Source organism: Corylus avellana, chromosome ca2 (genome assembly GCF_901000735.1).
Source record: "Corylus avellana chromosome ca2, CavTom2PMs-1.0".
NCBI classification, from domain to species: domain Eukaryota; kingdom Viridiplantae; phylum Streptophyta; class Magnoliopsida; order Fagales; family Betulaceae; genus Corylus; species Corylus avellana.
The window spans coordinates 48,853,963-48,870,543 of NC_081542.1; the positions used below are offsets into that span (position 1 = coordinate 48,853,963).

The following is a 16,581-nucleotide window of genomic DNA, read 5'->3' on the forward strand; positions in this document are numbered from 1 at the left end:
TTTTTATATGTATAATTAATATTATTAAAAATAAAATGCTAGTTTATAACCTTTTATATACATATGAGCTTCCGCAGGCTGTGAAGAAATAATTTATCAGCAGCAACCGCCGGTGCTCTGAAATTGGGCGACCTTCTCGGCCGCAATTGCTTGAGAATTAGTTTATACGACTTTCCGGAAGACGATAAAAATGAACAGCGTGTCAATAACCAGAACCAGAAAGCTAAAGGACCCACCGTACCAATGCCAACAATTAGGGCCCGTTTGGGAGTGCGATTTCAATAAGTGCGATTTTAAAAATTGCGTTTTTAAAAATTACGTTTTTAAAATCGCTACTTTTTAAAATAGCACAGGCGTTTGGTAAAACATACTAAAAAGTACTTTTTTTATCAATTGAGTGTTTGGATAACATTAACATATAATTGCGGTTTCATGACCAAATTACCAGTAAGGATGAAGAAAAAAAAAAAAAAAAAAAAGAGAAAAGAAGGGTTTTAATATATTTTAGGTGGGTATTCTTGGTATTTTTTTCATTCCCGTTCTGAAAAAGGTAACTATTGCGTCAAATATCTTTTTAATAGAAATCGTGATTTTGTTTTAAATTCGCACTTTTTCAAATAAGCACCCTCTAATCAGCTTATGGAAATCGCAGATTTTTTTGCGATTTTTAAATTTGCGTTTTTAAAATCGTAATCCCAAACACCCTAAAGTTGCGATTTGGTTTAAAATCGCAGATTATTTTTTAAAAAATGCACTCCCAAACGCACCCTTAATCTCCACCATCGGATGGACAAAAATGCAAGGCATACGACAGTGACGTGGAAAAATGTTTTTTTGCTTAGTATACAGTGTATACACAACTCCTTTTATATTTCTTTATAAATTTGGAGTTGACATGAATGCCACGTGGTGTCGTACAGGGCTAGTAAAACAGGTACCTACCAAATAAATAGGTGCCCGTTTATTATATGAATGTAACTATTCTTTATGATGCTTAGATGAATCTTATTATAAAAATACATGCATAAGATAAACGGGTAGTAAATGAATCCGGCAAGGTACCTATTTTGCTAGCCCTGGACTGCCGTATGAATGAAAAAAATAAACAATAAAATTTGAGTCTTTTGAGAGAAGTTAACGTGATAAAGTGTCATATAGATTAAGAAAATGCTATGTGTTCTTTTAGTGTCATTTCAACTGTGATGTAACTTTTAAAATTACGGTTGAATTTAAGATTATCATAATTGACTTTTAATCTATTGGTGATTTTAAAAGTCACATCACAGTTAGAAGGACACCAGAAGAACACTAGAAAAACACCTAACATTACCCTATATATTATAATTAACGTCAATTTATAAAGGTAATAAGTATTAAGTTGATGTCACGTAACAATGTTCTTCATGCTAATTTGTAAGAAATTTATTAACAATATTCAAATATAAAAAAATGAATTTAATTATTTAATAACTCATATCTAATCAAATTCTTTTTTTTAAAAAAAAAATTATAATCGTCACTATTTTTATAACAAGATAAGTAACCAAAATGTAAGCTAGCAATGTACTTAAGTGGCCCCCACAGAAGCTTTTCAACAACCATGTGATGGGCAAAAGATTTAGGTGTAAAATAACATCACACGGTTGCAAATCTTCAGTATCAAATATATGGGTGGTGAAGGTGAAGCCATTGGGGTTGGGGGGGAGTTTGGAATCTAGTAGAGATCGATAGAGAATGGTTGAGAGGGATTTTTTTTTTTTTTTTTTTTTGCCCTTTTGTTAATGGGGGGTTTGTTTGTAGGCAAAATGATGAGCCATGTGCAGGCAAAAACAGCATTATTACATTAATGAGAAGGGTCCCACGCCAAACAGGGCCTTCTCGATAGCTACTGCCTCGTGGCCTTGGGCACATGTGATTTTTAGCACTGTTTGCATGCTCTAAATCTAAATCCTCCTAATGATCCAGTGCACCGGCGGACCACCGTTCCAGACCCACCTTCATAAATGCTGGTATGAAATTGATGGATAAATAATAAATTGCTTTATCCTCCTTAACAATTTAGACAATAAATATAATAGAATTTTTATGAGTTTACTTACTCGAGCAGAGAGACGAATTGTCCAAATTTTATTAGGATAAGTAAATTTTATAAAACTTCAAACAATATGAACAAAGAAATTACCAAAAACTTCGATCATTTTTTTTTTTTCACATGAGGAAAAGGAAAAGGGGAATTAGTGAATTATATCGGTAATAAACAAAAGATAGGTAGACAACTCAAACAATAATCTCTAAAAGACGCCACGACAATTGACTAACAAAGTAATTATTGAGAAAGATTTAAATCAATGAGCCGATCGGATCTAGATCCACTGAAATTCTTAAGGAAATTTCAGTTTCTGAAATTTTAGATCTAAGCCGGCCCGTCTATTTTTCATCTAAGGGTCATTGTTCTGTCACGTGTCCCACTACTAATAAAATAATAAAATAATAAAATAATAAATATTTATTATTTTATTAATAATGGGACATGTGGCAGAACAATGACCATTAGATGGAAAACGGACGGCCTAAATTCAAAATTTCAGAAAATAAATTTTTTTAAGAATTTCAGTAGATTCTGATCCGAGCCGACCCATTAAAAGAACAAAGGCGGCAGCTTGAAAGGCTGCTGCACTTTTGAATAAGTAGAGCCTATGTTAGCTATGTTGATAATTGTGTTTTGTGAAATTGGAGAGGTGGGGGATGACATGGAAATCCAACATGCAAGGAAGGGGTTCAAAAAAGCCATTGCCCTTTCCACTGGCATGGCTGCTGTACTCATGTCTCGTTAAATTCTTGTGCTAATAGATTCATTCTAGGAATATAGTACTACAATGGTGTGCTCCAAAATTCTAAAGAGCTACTTTAGATCTCTCTCTCTCTTTGTCCCTTTGATAAAAAGATAAAAGAATATGCCCAATGAAAAAGTTTTTTTTTTTTGAATTGGGTTATAAGAATTTATTCTGATTCGGTCTATAAAATTGTTATGTGTTTCTTAACAAGTGAGAAACACATACTTTTTTAATAACACATAAAAAGTACAAGCTTTGTTTTTTTTTTTTTAATATAATTTAGATAGGACATGTTGATGCGTTGGTGGAGGTAAAGGTGATCTTGGAAAGACAACAATATGACAATATAAGATTAATGGGGACCAACTATGTGATATTAACGTACGAAGTTTTGAACTTGTGTTACAACAGCTGTAACTCATGCTAAAGAAAGCTAGAAAATGATTTCTTTAAGCATTTAGATGCAGCTTTTTAATGGGAATATTATACTAATCATCCCATTATTCGATATATACCATGGCTATGGCATATTCTATAAGAATCGTAATAATTATCTTGATCAGATGAAATTATCTAGGAATTAAAATATGGAGTAAAAAACATCTTACAGAACATAAGTTGTTTTCCTTTACCAAGAAACCAGAAAAGAAGAAATGATAAAGGTTGCATGAGTTTCCTATAGCACATAATCAACTAAATTATTATTATTATTATTTTGATGGGACTCATTTTTCATTCCACACAAAGAAAACAAGTTCCTCAACAGCAACAAAAAGCCAAACTAATCTCAATCTTCTGAGAACAGCCCAAAACCTCAAACAAACCACCAAAACCTCAAAAAAAACCACTACATAATCAACTAAATTAACACAAGCCATTCTCTAATATTACGGATCAAAATCCGTACGATTCTTTGAATTGCATGCAATTTAGGCAACCTAATTACGAAAGATCATCGTCTCTTTGTCGCTCATAATATGCCTCCCTATGCATTTTAAGAGAGAGAGAGAGCAGTGGAAGAGGGTTAATAATTTTCCTGAACTATGTGAAGTCTTTCTTTTGTTGTTATCATACTGTAAATAATATGATAGCCAAGGTGAATGGGTACAACTTTAATTATTGTGGTGCAGTATTTTATTGGATTTGGTAATTAAGCGTCTAAGAGAGGAAAGCAGGTGAAGGAGGGTCAATAATGATGCATTGAAATATTGTCATTATTTTGTTAATAATATAATAGTCAAGTTGAATGACTATAAATATGTGATTGCTAATTTATCCTTCAGTGTTTTATTGGATTTTATAATCTTTCTTTTTTTCTTTTACTGATCTATAGAATGTTTCAAATAGAGCTGGTTATATAGTCGTATACTTATTATTTATACATTGATACAATCTGAACTCGATATAAATACTAGTGATTTTTTACAAACAAGTCAAACGACTCACGAATCCGATACGGATTCTGATTGAAGGGTCTGGTCTATTTAATTAAATTGATCGAATTATGATTAACCTATATAATTTTATACTAATGTTTTGATACGACTCGATACCATTACCGTTATGTTATAATGGTAATTCATTATGAAATGTAGAGTGGAATCCTGTGACCATACTATCATAATTTTTTTTTAAAAAAAATTAATAAAAGTAGGCTGAGAAGATTAATTGTGAGTATTCTAGCCGAGCGTAAACATAGTAGCACCTACTCGCTGGGAGCTGCACATGAGGGGCATAGACGGTGGGAACTAGATGTGCTCCCTCAAGTTCAACTGAGTTATAGCCTGACTTAGTCCTACTAGAGCATTAATAAAATTTCAAGGCAACTAATACTAATTAGATATATATGAAAATTTTTCATTACGAAGATTCGAATCCGTTCTAGTACATGCAATAACCACTTAAAAATTTTCTTGGAAAATTAAATTACCGTCTTTTAATGGTTGACTATCATAAACTTGAGTCGGACAAACCTCGAGAAATCCCCGTCAAAGGACCTGTAAATTGTAATCCCCAAAGCATTGAACGACAAATGGTTGGAACTCTGGACGAAGCACCTATATATCCTGCTATATGGGTTCGGACTTCGGACCACATAATAGCTCATAGCACGAGGTTTTTGGGGTTTCACCATATGTCTCTTCCTCCCACGTCAACCACTTCACTTCGAATTGAAGATAACAGTTGTCGCCCTAATTATACATGCTTTGCTTATTTGATTACAATTTAAATATATAATAAAATTATTATGTCTAGAACAACCAATTCAAATCCCCACAAGGTATTCTGTAATCGCACTGTTTGGCGTTTCCCTTGCGACGATTTGTGTGCTTTAAGCATTTTCACATTTGCATTTCTCAACGCTTATCCATTCTTTTTGGTCGGGCACTAAACACTTATCCATTCGACCACTGTTATGAAACTATTGATAAGTCTTCTCAGTGAGTGTAATGTAGATCAGATTTGCGGTGGGAAAGACATTTTTGTCATATTTGAGATCATCTCGAATTGACTTTTTGAATTCCGACCAATTCGGATAGCTATAGACAAGCTCCATTGTTCGGACAAATAAGTCTCATTAGGATATTCTCTAATTAGGAACTCTAACTGGCTGCAATTTGGTGCGACCAAATCCTGATAATCTAATTGAATGTAAACCCACCTCAAAATGATAAAACCAAGTACAACTTTGGTGTCTATCCCCCTAGCTAGGTAATGACATGTTCAGATTGCTTGAAAGTTATGCTATAACACATTGAGAAAATGCTCTTTTTCATTCTCCTCACCATCTCCTCTCTCTTGTATTTATTATTATTATTATTTTTTTGAAAAAATCAAGATGTTGAAAGAAGGAAGATGGTAAGGAGAATGTGTTGTAGCAACTCTCTAACACATTTGTGGTGGAAAAGATTTTTTTGTCATCTTTTCGATCCTATGTAATTGGCTTCTTGAATTGCAGTCTAATCAAGAGAATGGATTCGATATAACTCACTTGTCCGAATAGGCAAGTCTTAAACCTCGGACCATCGGGACAAATAAGCTCCTTTAGGACTATCTCTCATTGGGAGCTTGAACAGTCTGTAATTTGGTCAATAAATTATAATCGATTCCAATATATATATATATATATATATTTTTTTTTTTAATTTAGCTAAAAAAAAAAAAAAAAACCCTAGCTAGGTAATGATATGTTCAAGTTGCCTGAAAGTTTTGCTCTTACACGCAATGAAAGGTTTGTATACAATCTTTGTGCAAACCACACACCTAAAGCACTTTCGTATACGAAGGTAAAAATCATTGGAAGTTTAATACATTCTTTAATACTTTTATTGTAGAATATGTTATTGTTATTATTATTAAAAGATTAACATAAATCTAAAAGGTGAGACACGTGACCATTAAAGACACATGGGAAGATATCAACGTGGCAAATCAGCAGCATGTGATTGAAGAAGCTTTGACATATTAAAGCCCCAAAAGGAGAAGCAAGTCGTGCTGGCTGATAAGAAAAAGTGATAATCCTTTTAGCTGCATCAAAGTGAGGGTGGTTGTACACCGCAGAAGCAGCCAATATTTGCAAACAGCAAAGCAGAGGCAAGAGAGCATATTTCTGTGATTTTGCTACTTTTCATACTCAGAGATTAGGTGTGTTCTTTGTGGGCAATAATTCATGTCATGTGGTTCAATAATGAAGAGTAACTGATCACCCTGAAAAAGTCATACCTCTTGTTTACTTTTCTTTTGTTTTAAACAATAAAATTGTTGGTCATGCCTACAAGACTTGCCACCTTTAACCCCGTGTTTGTTTGGAAGGATTGAATAAGAGGATAATAGGATACAAATTCAAGTTCCTTAAAGTGTGGTTATTTATAACAGAGGAGCTGATGAATTGTCTGGGAGATTGCTGCTGAGGGCAGGGACAGTTCATTTTTGTGTGTTGAATTTAAGTTGTATTGAGACATATGTATAAAATTATATACGTAAATTTAAACTCAACTTATTTAATTAAATATGTCATACTCTTTAACTCTAACCTGCTAATTTTGTGTTGGATTCACAAACTATGTAAAAATTGCCAGTTCTAAACATAGCATGTCAGGTTTAGACTGTGTGGATGCATGAGTAAAAAAATATATAAGTCAACCATAACCTAACTTTTTTAATTAAATAAGTCAGATCCCTTAATCATAAGATGCTAATTTCGTATTATGTTTGTATTGGATTTACAAGTCGTGTCAAAAATTGTTAGTCATAGTTAAGGGTACTACACTGACACTTACCACGAAAGCCATTAAATATTGGACAAAGTTTTCCTCCAAACTGGGTTAGAAGAATTTCCTTCAACTTAGTTTATAAAAATGACATGTCATTTTTTTTTAATAACATATGAGATGCACATGAGTTTTTAATAAAATTTATTCTAACTTTGTCCTTGCTATTAAAAAAACATATGCATCTCACATGTTCAATGGACATATGTCACTTTTATAGACTAGGTTGAAAGAAATTCCTCCAATCCAGTTTGGAAGAAAACTTTATCTTTAAATATTTACATTTTTATTGTGGCAATAAATGACAATGTCTCGTGCACTATCAAGTCAATTTGTAATGGAGTTAGAGTATTCTTTACATCCTCACCAAAATTATTTTTTGGTTATTTTGGTGAGACAATTTGGTGAAAGTGGCTAAAATCCTCACTTTTTAGCCTCATCATTTTAACCCAAAATAAATTGTGAGTAAATAGTATTCACTATACCAAATGAATAAGAAATAATATAAATTTTCTCTCTCTTGCCTTATTTTTTTGAAAAAGGTCAAAAAAAAAAAAATATTTGAAAAAAAAAAATTAATGGAATAGTAAAAGTTGATAATTAAAATAGTGAGACTGCTAAGTGCTTTTAAAAAAGTAAGTAGTTAAAATAGAGAAAAATGTACTTTTAATTGTTTTGGTGAGTAAAATTTAGTGAGATAGGTAAAAATGTTATAATAAAATCTATAGGACCCCAAACTTTTTGTTTTTTTGTTTGATAACTATGATCATTTTAAAAAAAAAACCATGTTCATTTTAGAGAGAGAGAGAGACACTGATGTACTTGTGCATCTGCTGTAGCTATAAGGAGACTGGTGCTTTTAAAATTGCATCGGCTCCCTTGTAAACCTTTCTCCTTTTCAATTAGATTAAAAAAAAAAAAAAAAATTGCATCAGAAATGCAGACGCGTGGTTTTCTTAATATTTTTTCTCGGAGTTTTCTCAGAAGCCTTCCCAAAAGTCCTTTCTCTTGGGGGACCAGTTCTTACCAGCACAAGCATCACGCCTAACCTGAACAGTCAGATTTGTGAAAATCGATGACAGTCAGCTGGTTCTTAATTCTTATGTTTTGCAGACAGTAAGAATTCGCTCGTTAACGACACGTTTCTTGTCAATAGCAGTCCATCTTAGACGACAGAAGTTCATCTGTTCAACTGTCGGTAACGTTTCCCTGTTATAATCTGTTTGAAGTATCTTAAAGATAAAAAAGTGTAGAAAAATAAGTTTTTTTTTTTTTTTTTTTTTTTTTTTGGGTGGGGGGGGTTTGAAGTAGAACATCCCATTATCAACCAGACTAAGAACAAAAACACCCACAAACGAGGGAGTCAAACAGAAAGAAGTGTTGAGGAGGGAAAGGAGGCTTTGTAAACCGAGTGTGTCAACAAAAGATACAATAAAATAGAAATCTCAAAATTCCCCAGTAAAAAACAAAAGGAAGAAATCTCACAGATGCAAAACAGTGTAGTTTTAAATTGCTCTCTAAATTATATGAACTTTTGCAATAAAGCACGAGTTCAACGATTTGCCTAAGCATGAGCTCCAAGTTCAAGGAGTAGAGTGTGATTAACTGTGTTTGATGCTGGACCAATAAATTGGATAGGACCTGCAATGAAAAGCATCAACGACGGGTCACAGATTTAGATTAGCCATTCAGCTTGTAATCAATTTGCAAATAAAAATAAATGACAGGAAGTATGATGGTGACAAGAGAAATGGATCGTATGATGGATGTGTTTGCATTTGACTTTTTAATGGCACTATGTTCAGACAAGCTCGGCTGACTAAGACCGAGGCAAAAGAAATTGAGACCGGGTGCAATACTTAGGATATCGCCCGGATGTGATACATTTTATCTGAAACATTTTTTTAAAAATGTACTATCCAAATCATGACAATTTTTTTTTTTTTTTTTTTTTTTTAAAAGGGATGTGTGGTTCAGCCACCCCCATACCAGCCAGGCCAGTTAAAGGTTGGCCGAACCACCCTATGGCCATGGAGTTTGTTTGGCCACCCTCAAATTGATTGTCTCAATCTGGGCCGTTCTAAAATGCATTGCATCTGGTGGATCTCAAACCAGGCGAATAAAACAAGACCATAAGAAAGTTTATTGAAGTGATGGTAAATGAATAAGAAATTGATGACCAACCAGGACTGATGTAGCGATTCTTAATTGCCCACTCGTCTCGCAAGGACGCAAATTTCTTGAAAGGTGCACCTGAAAATTCATCAAGTTAATTAGCTTGTTGATAATTTTTTCTAAGTTGAGAATAACAAAGAAATTGAATAGAGCATTCCTAACAGACTCACCAAATTTTATTCACAAAAATAACCAAAAGTACACTTTTAAGTTATTTTGACAACTCACTTTTTTAGAGTACCCTAACAGTCTCACTATTTTAACAATTCACTTTCACTATTCTATTTAAATATTCTTTTTCAAAGATTTGTTTATTCTCTTTTTAACTATTAAAGGAAGAGAGAAAAACAAAAAGCACAAACGGAAGAGAGAGAAATGAGTTGTTTAATCTATAGGTGAGTGAATAGTAATTTTTAAATTTGGTGAGTACTGTTTACTTCACTACTTTTTTTTGTTAAAGTAGTGAGGCTGAAAAATAGACATTTAGACCATTTTGGTTAAATTGCCTCACCAAAATAACCAAAAAATAATTTTTGTGAGGGTGCAAGTAGTGCTCTTAATATAGAGCATGCTATATATGCCAAATGCCACGTGCCTACCATGAACAAAAAGATATACTACAACTGATTCTTATAACTTAATACGTAAGTGAACATCATAAGAAGTGTGCGCCAAAAAATCTTACCATCAAGCTCCACCATTGCCTTCTTGATCACAGGCTTGAACTTACCTGGAAAATGAATTCAACTTTCAACAAGAGCTCAATGATTGAGAAGAAAAGAAAAAGAAAACTTGAGAAATACGCCAAGTGCAATTATGGATTGAAATCCTTAAAATACTTTTGACTTTTTTTCAGAACTTCCGAAGGTTAACATAGTAATAGAAAGAATCCATATAACCTTTTACCATGGCAGTTCCATGAAGAATATCTTTCCCCAAGAACTTATTACTTAAATAGAATAGCAGTTACAATACAGCTAACCAATGTTACAATACCGTGTCTTCTCTCGACGTCCATTAATGCAGTCAATGCAGTCCCACCAGCTGTCCATTCTTCAACTGGAGCAGACAAATTACCAACCTGGAGACATTATGAAAGGCACATACAGGAATTTCGATTAGTTATGATTCTCACCATTTGACATGATAACACAAAATTGAACTTTAACAGAAAATGTAAAATCAACAGCAAAGTAAAAGAAAGAAATAAAAGTGAAAAAAAAAAAGGAGATTAAGCAGCATAAGGTAAAAAGGGAAATAACCACAGACCGATGATATCAACCCAGTTTTCCCATAGTGAAGGAGAGCACCAGCGGCATAACCCAATGCATAGCAGTAGCTAGCGTCAAAGTTACTTGGCAAACCACATCTCCCTTCGTACCTACAGACATAAAAATTACATAGAAGACAACAACTTATGCCTGGATAAGAATATAAAACAACATTTCTCAATATAAATTGCCACACAAAGTGAACAATAAGAATCAATTTATCAAAATGATGAATGTTAAGTTAATGAGTCGGGATCATCAGGTTTATCAAGGGTAGCCCTCAAGTCCTAATGTCCAAATCACATACAGCAACATAAAGACCCGCGGTCAAGGCAAAAATCAATTTGGAAATTGTGATTTGAAATGATGATATCTTATAAGGAAAAGAATATGAGTACCCGAAAAAGTGGGACTGCCCTTTGAACTGGGCATTATATGCACCTTCCTGCTTCCTCTTCTCCAACTCAGTTTCAACCATTTGAATAAGCATTTTCTCTGTTTCTATTTTGGCAACCTGATTGCATAAAACACATGTAAACTAAGAATTGATTGCTACAAAAATCCCAGATTGGTCAAAAATCATATACAGAACTAGTAATATATATGAAACAAATACCTGGACATTCCCATGAGGATCTCTTTCAAGCATCAATTGTTCCTGGATTGCTTGAGGTAAAAATTCAAAAAGTTGTAGAGATTGACTTGGGAGTTTCTTTTTCCATAGCCCACCTTCATCTACGACATCATTGGCCAGAATTTCATTCAGTTCTGAGATAAGCTGCTGTACCTGCAAATGTCAAAGTAACAATTTATGTATAGATGAACAAAGTGATGTTGATGTTGATGTACTTGTAAAACACCAGTGCATCAAATTCCTTGAATATTCAGTCTAGAAGGAGGGATAAAAAACATAGTACTGGATCACATGTTCACCAATAATACCTCAGGAATGAAATCAATTAGACCTTCAGGAATAAGTATAACACCATAGTTGTAACCAAGTTCAGCACGTTTACGGATTACATCTACAATGTGGTCAGTCACATTTTTCAACGTCTGCTTCTTGGCGGCAACCTGCAGCAAGAGAAATTCTAATTAGATGCACATGGAAATCTTTTCTAAGAAAATGATGGATTACTACTTTCTAGTTTTTACCATTGCCAACTATTTGTTTTTAACCAGCTCTATGTTTCCAACCAATTACAATGCATCCCTAAATCTCCATGGAGAAGGGATATCAAGGTACTGGATGACTACTATTTTTTAACAGTTTCCAACAAACAATACTCAGTTGGATTTTTCAAAGCAATTTTTCCTGATAAAAGGCTGAAGGTTTGCTGTAATAGAACTGTTGATGCATACTGCACATACTTGGGTTAAAAAAATCTCATTGCAGTCCAAACGGGTAACCCACTTAAAAAAAAATTATTAAAAAAAAAAAAAAATTATTAATAAAAATATAAAAAAATTAATAACATAAATCATATATTAAAGCAATTGCACTGAACGCTAACAACTTAAAACTTATCTTCAAGTTAAATGCGACCGATAGGGACTCCTATTGGGGGCTGCACTTCTAGCTAGACAGTGGAGACAAGACAACAGTAACTATACAGGGAGGACCAGGATGGGTCAATGTGCCACCTGTCCATATGAGTAAAGCCCGCTTTGATACTTACTCGGCACATGAGGAAAAGCAATCTTCCTTGGTCTGCTATGTGCGCAGTAAGGAAGGATGCAAAACTAAGTAAATATGTACTTGGTCAGAATAAGGATTGTGGGTCCAGGAAGTATAATTTAGATCCAGTCCGCTGATAATAGGAGGGACTCAGGTTTACTATTTGCTGTTAGTCCATAAATGGACTACTTGAAGCCGCCTTATTTCAGATGGGTCTGGTTGGTCTCAGTCAGATCTTATGTTTCATTGATTATCACAAAGATAGATACTTAGGTTGTGTTGACTGTCATAAAGATAGATGAAAATCTAACAAATCTTTTTCTACTTGAAAAATCATGAGCAACTATACTTGCTACACAAGTCATTTGAAAGTAAAATAATAGATTTATGAAGATACCTCTTCTCCAATGATGGTAATGTTTGGATGAGTTTGCAGAGCACACTCTAGTGTAATGTGTGAAGCCGCACGCCCCATAAGCCGAACAACTGCAAACATGGACACAGTTATAGGTATTTTGCTGAAAAGAACTGGACAAGCTGACAATCAACAGATGAGATAATGTGATGGAATATTGGCAGAGATGGTTACAACTCATACATGTGTATAGATTTGCGACTACACAGTACAGAAAAAACAGACAGTACTTGTAAGAATCTCAAACCCGCAATACATACAATGATAATATTTTCCAGTAGACCGGGCATCAACCATGACATTTCCAATCATTTCTGCATAAATCTGCAAGAATATAAAAACATTTTATCATAAACATGAAGAAAGATTTTTAAGTGCCTCATAACAACAATGTTCACTTAACCACATGGATGATATTTTAGAAATACATTTTCAGAAAATGAGATCACAACACATTATGGAATAGACATATAACTAATATCATCGTATGAAACCATGAAAGATAAAATATATGAAAAACAAAGAGTGAAAATTTGAGTTATAGTTATAATTACCCTGCAAGCAGTATCGAACCCGAAACTTGTAGGGACCTCTTTGCATTTCAGATCACCATCAATGGTCTTAGGGCATCCAATTACACGAGTTTTCAAATTTTTAACCCTGTTTGAACAAATAAAACAGACATGACCACTAATGCAATCCTACCGGGAAAAGACAAATAATTTTATGCAGAAATATAACAGCAAAATACTAAAACGCCCAGTCAGTTCAACCATCGGTTACTTGAGGACTAAAATGAGAGATCATACAAACTATTCCAGTACACATGTGAAAAGTCCTCTAGGCTTGATTCTGACAAAAGGGATGGCCAAAATAGATAGAGTTTCTATGCATGAATAAACATGAGGAGGACAGTGAGAGATCAGAATTATCCGTAGGAGTAGATAATGAGAGTTCTGCTACAAAGGCAAGCAAAGCTGCTTTCTTGACTTTAGAATCCCTGTGGGAAAGTGGAAGAAAGACATGGCAGCACTAAGAGGGGATACTCTTCTTTTTGCATTGCACAAAACCATTTTCACTCAATTTCTAATCAACTGCTGCCAACACGAGGCACCTAAGAGTGATATCAATAACTTCAAGCATCTTTCTGAAACCATGATTAAACATGAAGTAATTAACTGTAATTCTCCTATTATAAAATAATTATAATGCAAAATTTATAAACACGCAAAGATTACTTCAAGCTACCAAAAAAAAAAAAAAATTATTTCAACTTGTCCTCATAACATACCTGAAATTTTCAGCAAGGAGGCAGGCATTTGTGTTGGAGTCATCCCCACCAATAACAACAAGTCCATCCAAATCAAGCTTTAATGCTGTTTCTTGAGCTTGCTTAAACTAAATATCATATTCATTCGCATTCGGTTAGAGTTTGCATACACAAACTTAATAGCAAACGCCTAAATAAGCCAAGAAGAGAGTCTCACCTGCTCTGGAGTTTCAATCTTGTCTCTCCCACTGCAGATCATATCAAACCCACCCTGATAAATTGAAATTACAAGCGAATCAGATATGATAATCCCATTGGTTTAACACGCACAAATGCATGTGCTCCATTACCAGATTAGATATACAGTGACTAAAACTTTCGCATTAAGCAGAACTTTCGCATTAAGCATCCGCTTAGCATTTCCTTATGGCCAAGTCATATTCACATTCATTCACGATACAACTTATTATCTCCATGTCCACTCTCCTACTTCCATACACACTGATTTCCACCACATAACCATCAATCAGAAATTTACAACAGCTAAACAGCCCGATTCACATGCATCCACTTGTACTAATAACTAAATCAAAGGCTTTGCAAATTCATGGAATACTGCAAGTAACACAAAATGGTCTCACCTGATTTCTGTACGGGTAAATATACTCTGCATTCAGTTCTACATACTTGCACTTCATGATCCCAGCAGGACCGCCTCTGAACCCGTACAATGTGCTTCCTTTGGCACGGTCCTGCAAGTAATCTGCACCACGAATACACGGATTCATATTCAACTAAAATTCAAACAATTAGTCTACAAAACGATGTCGAATTATCTGTTTGATGAGATCCCCACCGAAGATTCCAGAAATCACATTGTGCCCTCCTGGAGCCTGGCCTCCGGACAAAACAACGCCGATCTTCAGCTTCTGAACAGGCGCCGTGTCGGATTCGCTCGGCAACAGCATTGCCGACGGCTGCCCGTACAGATTCGGAAACAACTTCGCGATCTCACCTGAAAACACCGCAATACATTCAAATCTCAGAAACCAAAAGCCTCCTCTATTCTCTGTTTGGCGGCTAAGAGAAAAAGTAGGAATACGCAATAAAACTATGAAACCAAGAGTTTTCCTATTCCTTAGAACCAAAAAAAAAAGCACGAAATACAAATTCAAAGCTTCATTTCCTTTCTCTTTTCCTTGAATTTTGTCAGCAGCCAAACAAGAGAACTAATGCGGATTTATCAACAAAGACTCGTGGATCCGATACGGGAATTGAGAGGACGAGAAAGACCTGGATTGCCGGCGGCAGAGCTGACGGGGCCATCGGCGATCTTGAAGGAGCTTCTGAGAACAGAGGGGAGAGGAAGGGCGTGGTCGATACGGCTCGTCTGGACCTCGCTGTAAACGGAGGCTACTCGTCCCATCGCCGGCTTTCCGGCAGCGACATCGCCGTTAGCAACGAGAGCGGTAGACATTGTTAAACCTAACACAGATCTTTTTCAGTCTAGTTGGTGAGTGACTGAATCCGAGCGCGCGCTAACCAATGTAAGTCTCGAAGAGTCAGTTAGCCGGATCCATTTAACTCTGGTGCGTAAGGGCATGAAGGTCTTTTCAGCATTGGACTCTCCGCCCTGAAAGGTAGATGCTAATTGTATAAGAGGGTAGTTTCGGGAATATCGAAAAATATAACACTCATAGTGCACGTGTTGGCTTTCTCGATTTGCTACTTTTTGCGCTTTGTACGACTCAGATTGATGATTGCTTTGATGGCGTATAGTTTATACGATGATTCGGATAGCACCGGATCATTCTCGTTGTACCTTTTCGGCTTTACCTAACATTCACTTGGCTGGTGGGCGGTTGATTTATGATCTTGTTCCATTGGATCCGAATCCGATGGGATTTTGGTGACAAGATCGGTTCGAATCTATTGGATCTTAGGGAATTTTTAATTACTTTTGGATTTCTAGTCCTTAGTTCTTTATTTTATATAGAATAATTAATTTTATATCCTTATTAAAGTCATGATGTAGTACTATGGATCGTGTTTTAAGAGCCATCAGTGCTATTTGTAAATTTATATTTTCAAATTACCATTTTTTAAATAACATGTTTTGAACAGAAAATTTCTGAGAATAACACTTGAGGAACAAAAATATGAAGTTTATTATAGTGTGGATGGTTGGTAGATCTGGTTCGGTATTGATGTTTTGGCCTTCAACTCCAAGTCAATCTTATATATAAAACGCTACATACAACTAACAGTTACGAACTTAGGAATCAAATGTTTCATTTAAAAAAAAAAAAAAAAAACTACATATTTTTATATATACATTCATAATGGAATGAATGTGTTTTGCGGGTCTTGCAAATGATGCTGTGTCTTTCCTATTTAGTTCTAAATATGTTGTGTATTGAAGTTTCTTACCTTAAAAGAAACGAAATATAATTGGAAAACGAGGGCTAATTCTGTCATATCAGTTGGGAGTGAGATTACAATTTACAATGATGCTTGTAAAAACCGTAGATTTACTCTTTTAATTAGCAATTGATTGGAAGTTGTGAAAAATTGCCTTAATAAGAATTGGGGAATTCTCTTACTCGTCCAAAAAATTTGGTACGAGGCAAAATTATTTTTTTAAAAAAACCTCTTTCTGTGGAAAAC

General features: G+C 34.7%; 1 protein-coding gene across 1 annotated transcript; it reads right to left on the reverse strand.

The window, feature by feature from the left end:
* Positions 1 to 8,519: 8,519 nt before the first annotated feature.
* LOC132170516 (pyrophosphate--fructose 6-phosphate 1-phosphotransferase subunit beta) lies at positions 8,520 to 15,476 on the reverse strand. Its single transcript, XM_059581520.1, has 16 exons — positions 15,208 to 15,476; positions 14,771 to 14,929; positions 14,556 to 14,677; positions 14,132 to 14,185; positions 13,936 to 14,042; positions 13,199 to 13,304; positions 12,905 to 12,968; positions 12,627 to 12,715; positions 11,494 to 11,625; positions 11,168 to 11,338; positions 10,950 to 11,065; positions 10,550 to 10,661; positions 10,277 to 10,361; positions 9,966 to 10,010; positions 9,290 to 9,358; positions 8,520 to 8,746 (listed from the first exon to the last, which is right to left on the reverse strand). Exons 1-16 carry the CDS (start codon positions 15,389 to 15,391, stop codon positions 8,670 to 8,672), a joined length of 1,692 nt encoding a protein of 563 aa, XP_059437503.1. The 5' UTR covers positions 15,392 to 15,476; the 3' UTR covers positions 8,520 to 8,669.
* Positions 15,477 to 16,581: the final 1,105 nt, after the last annotated feature.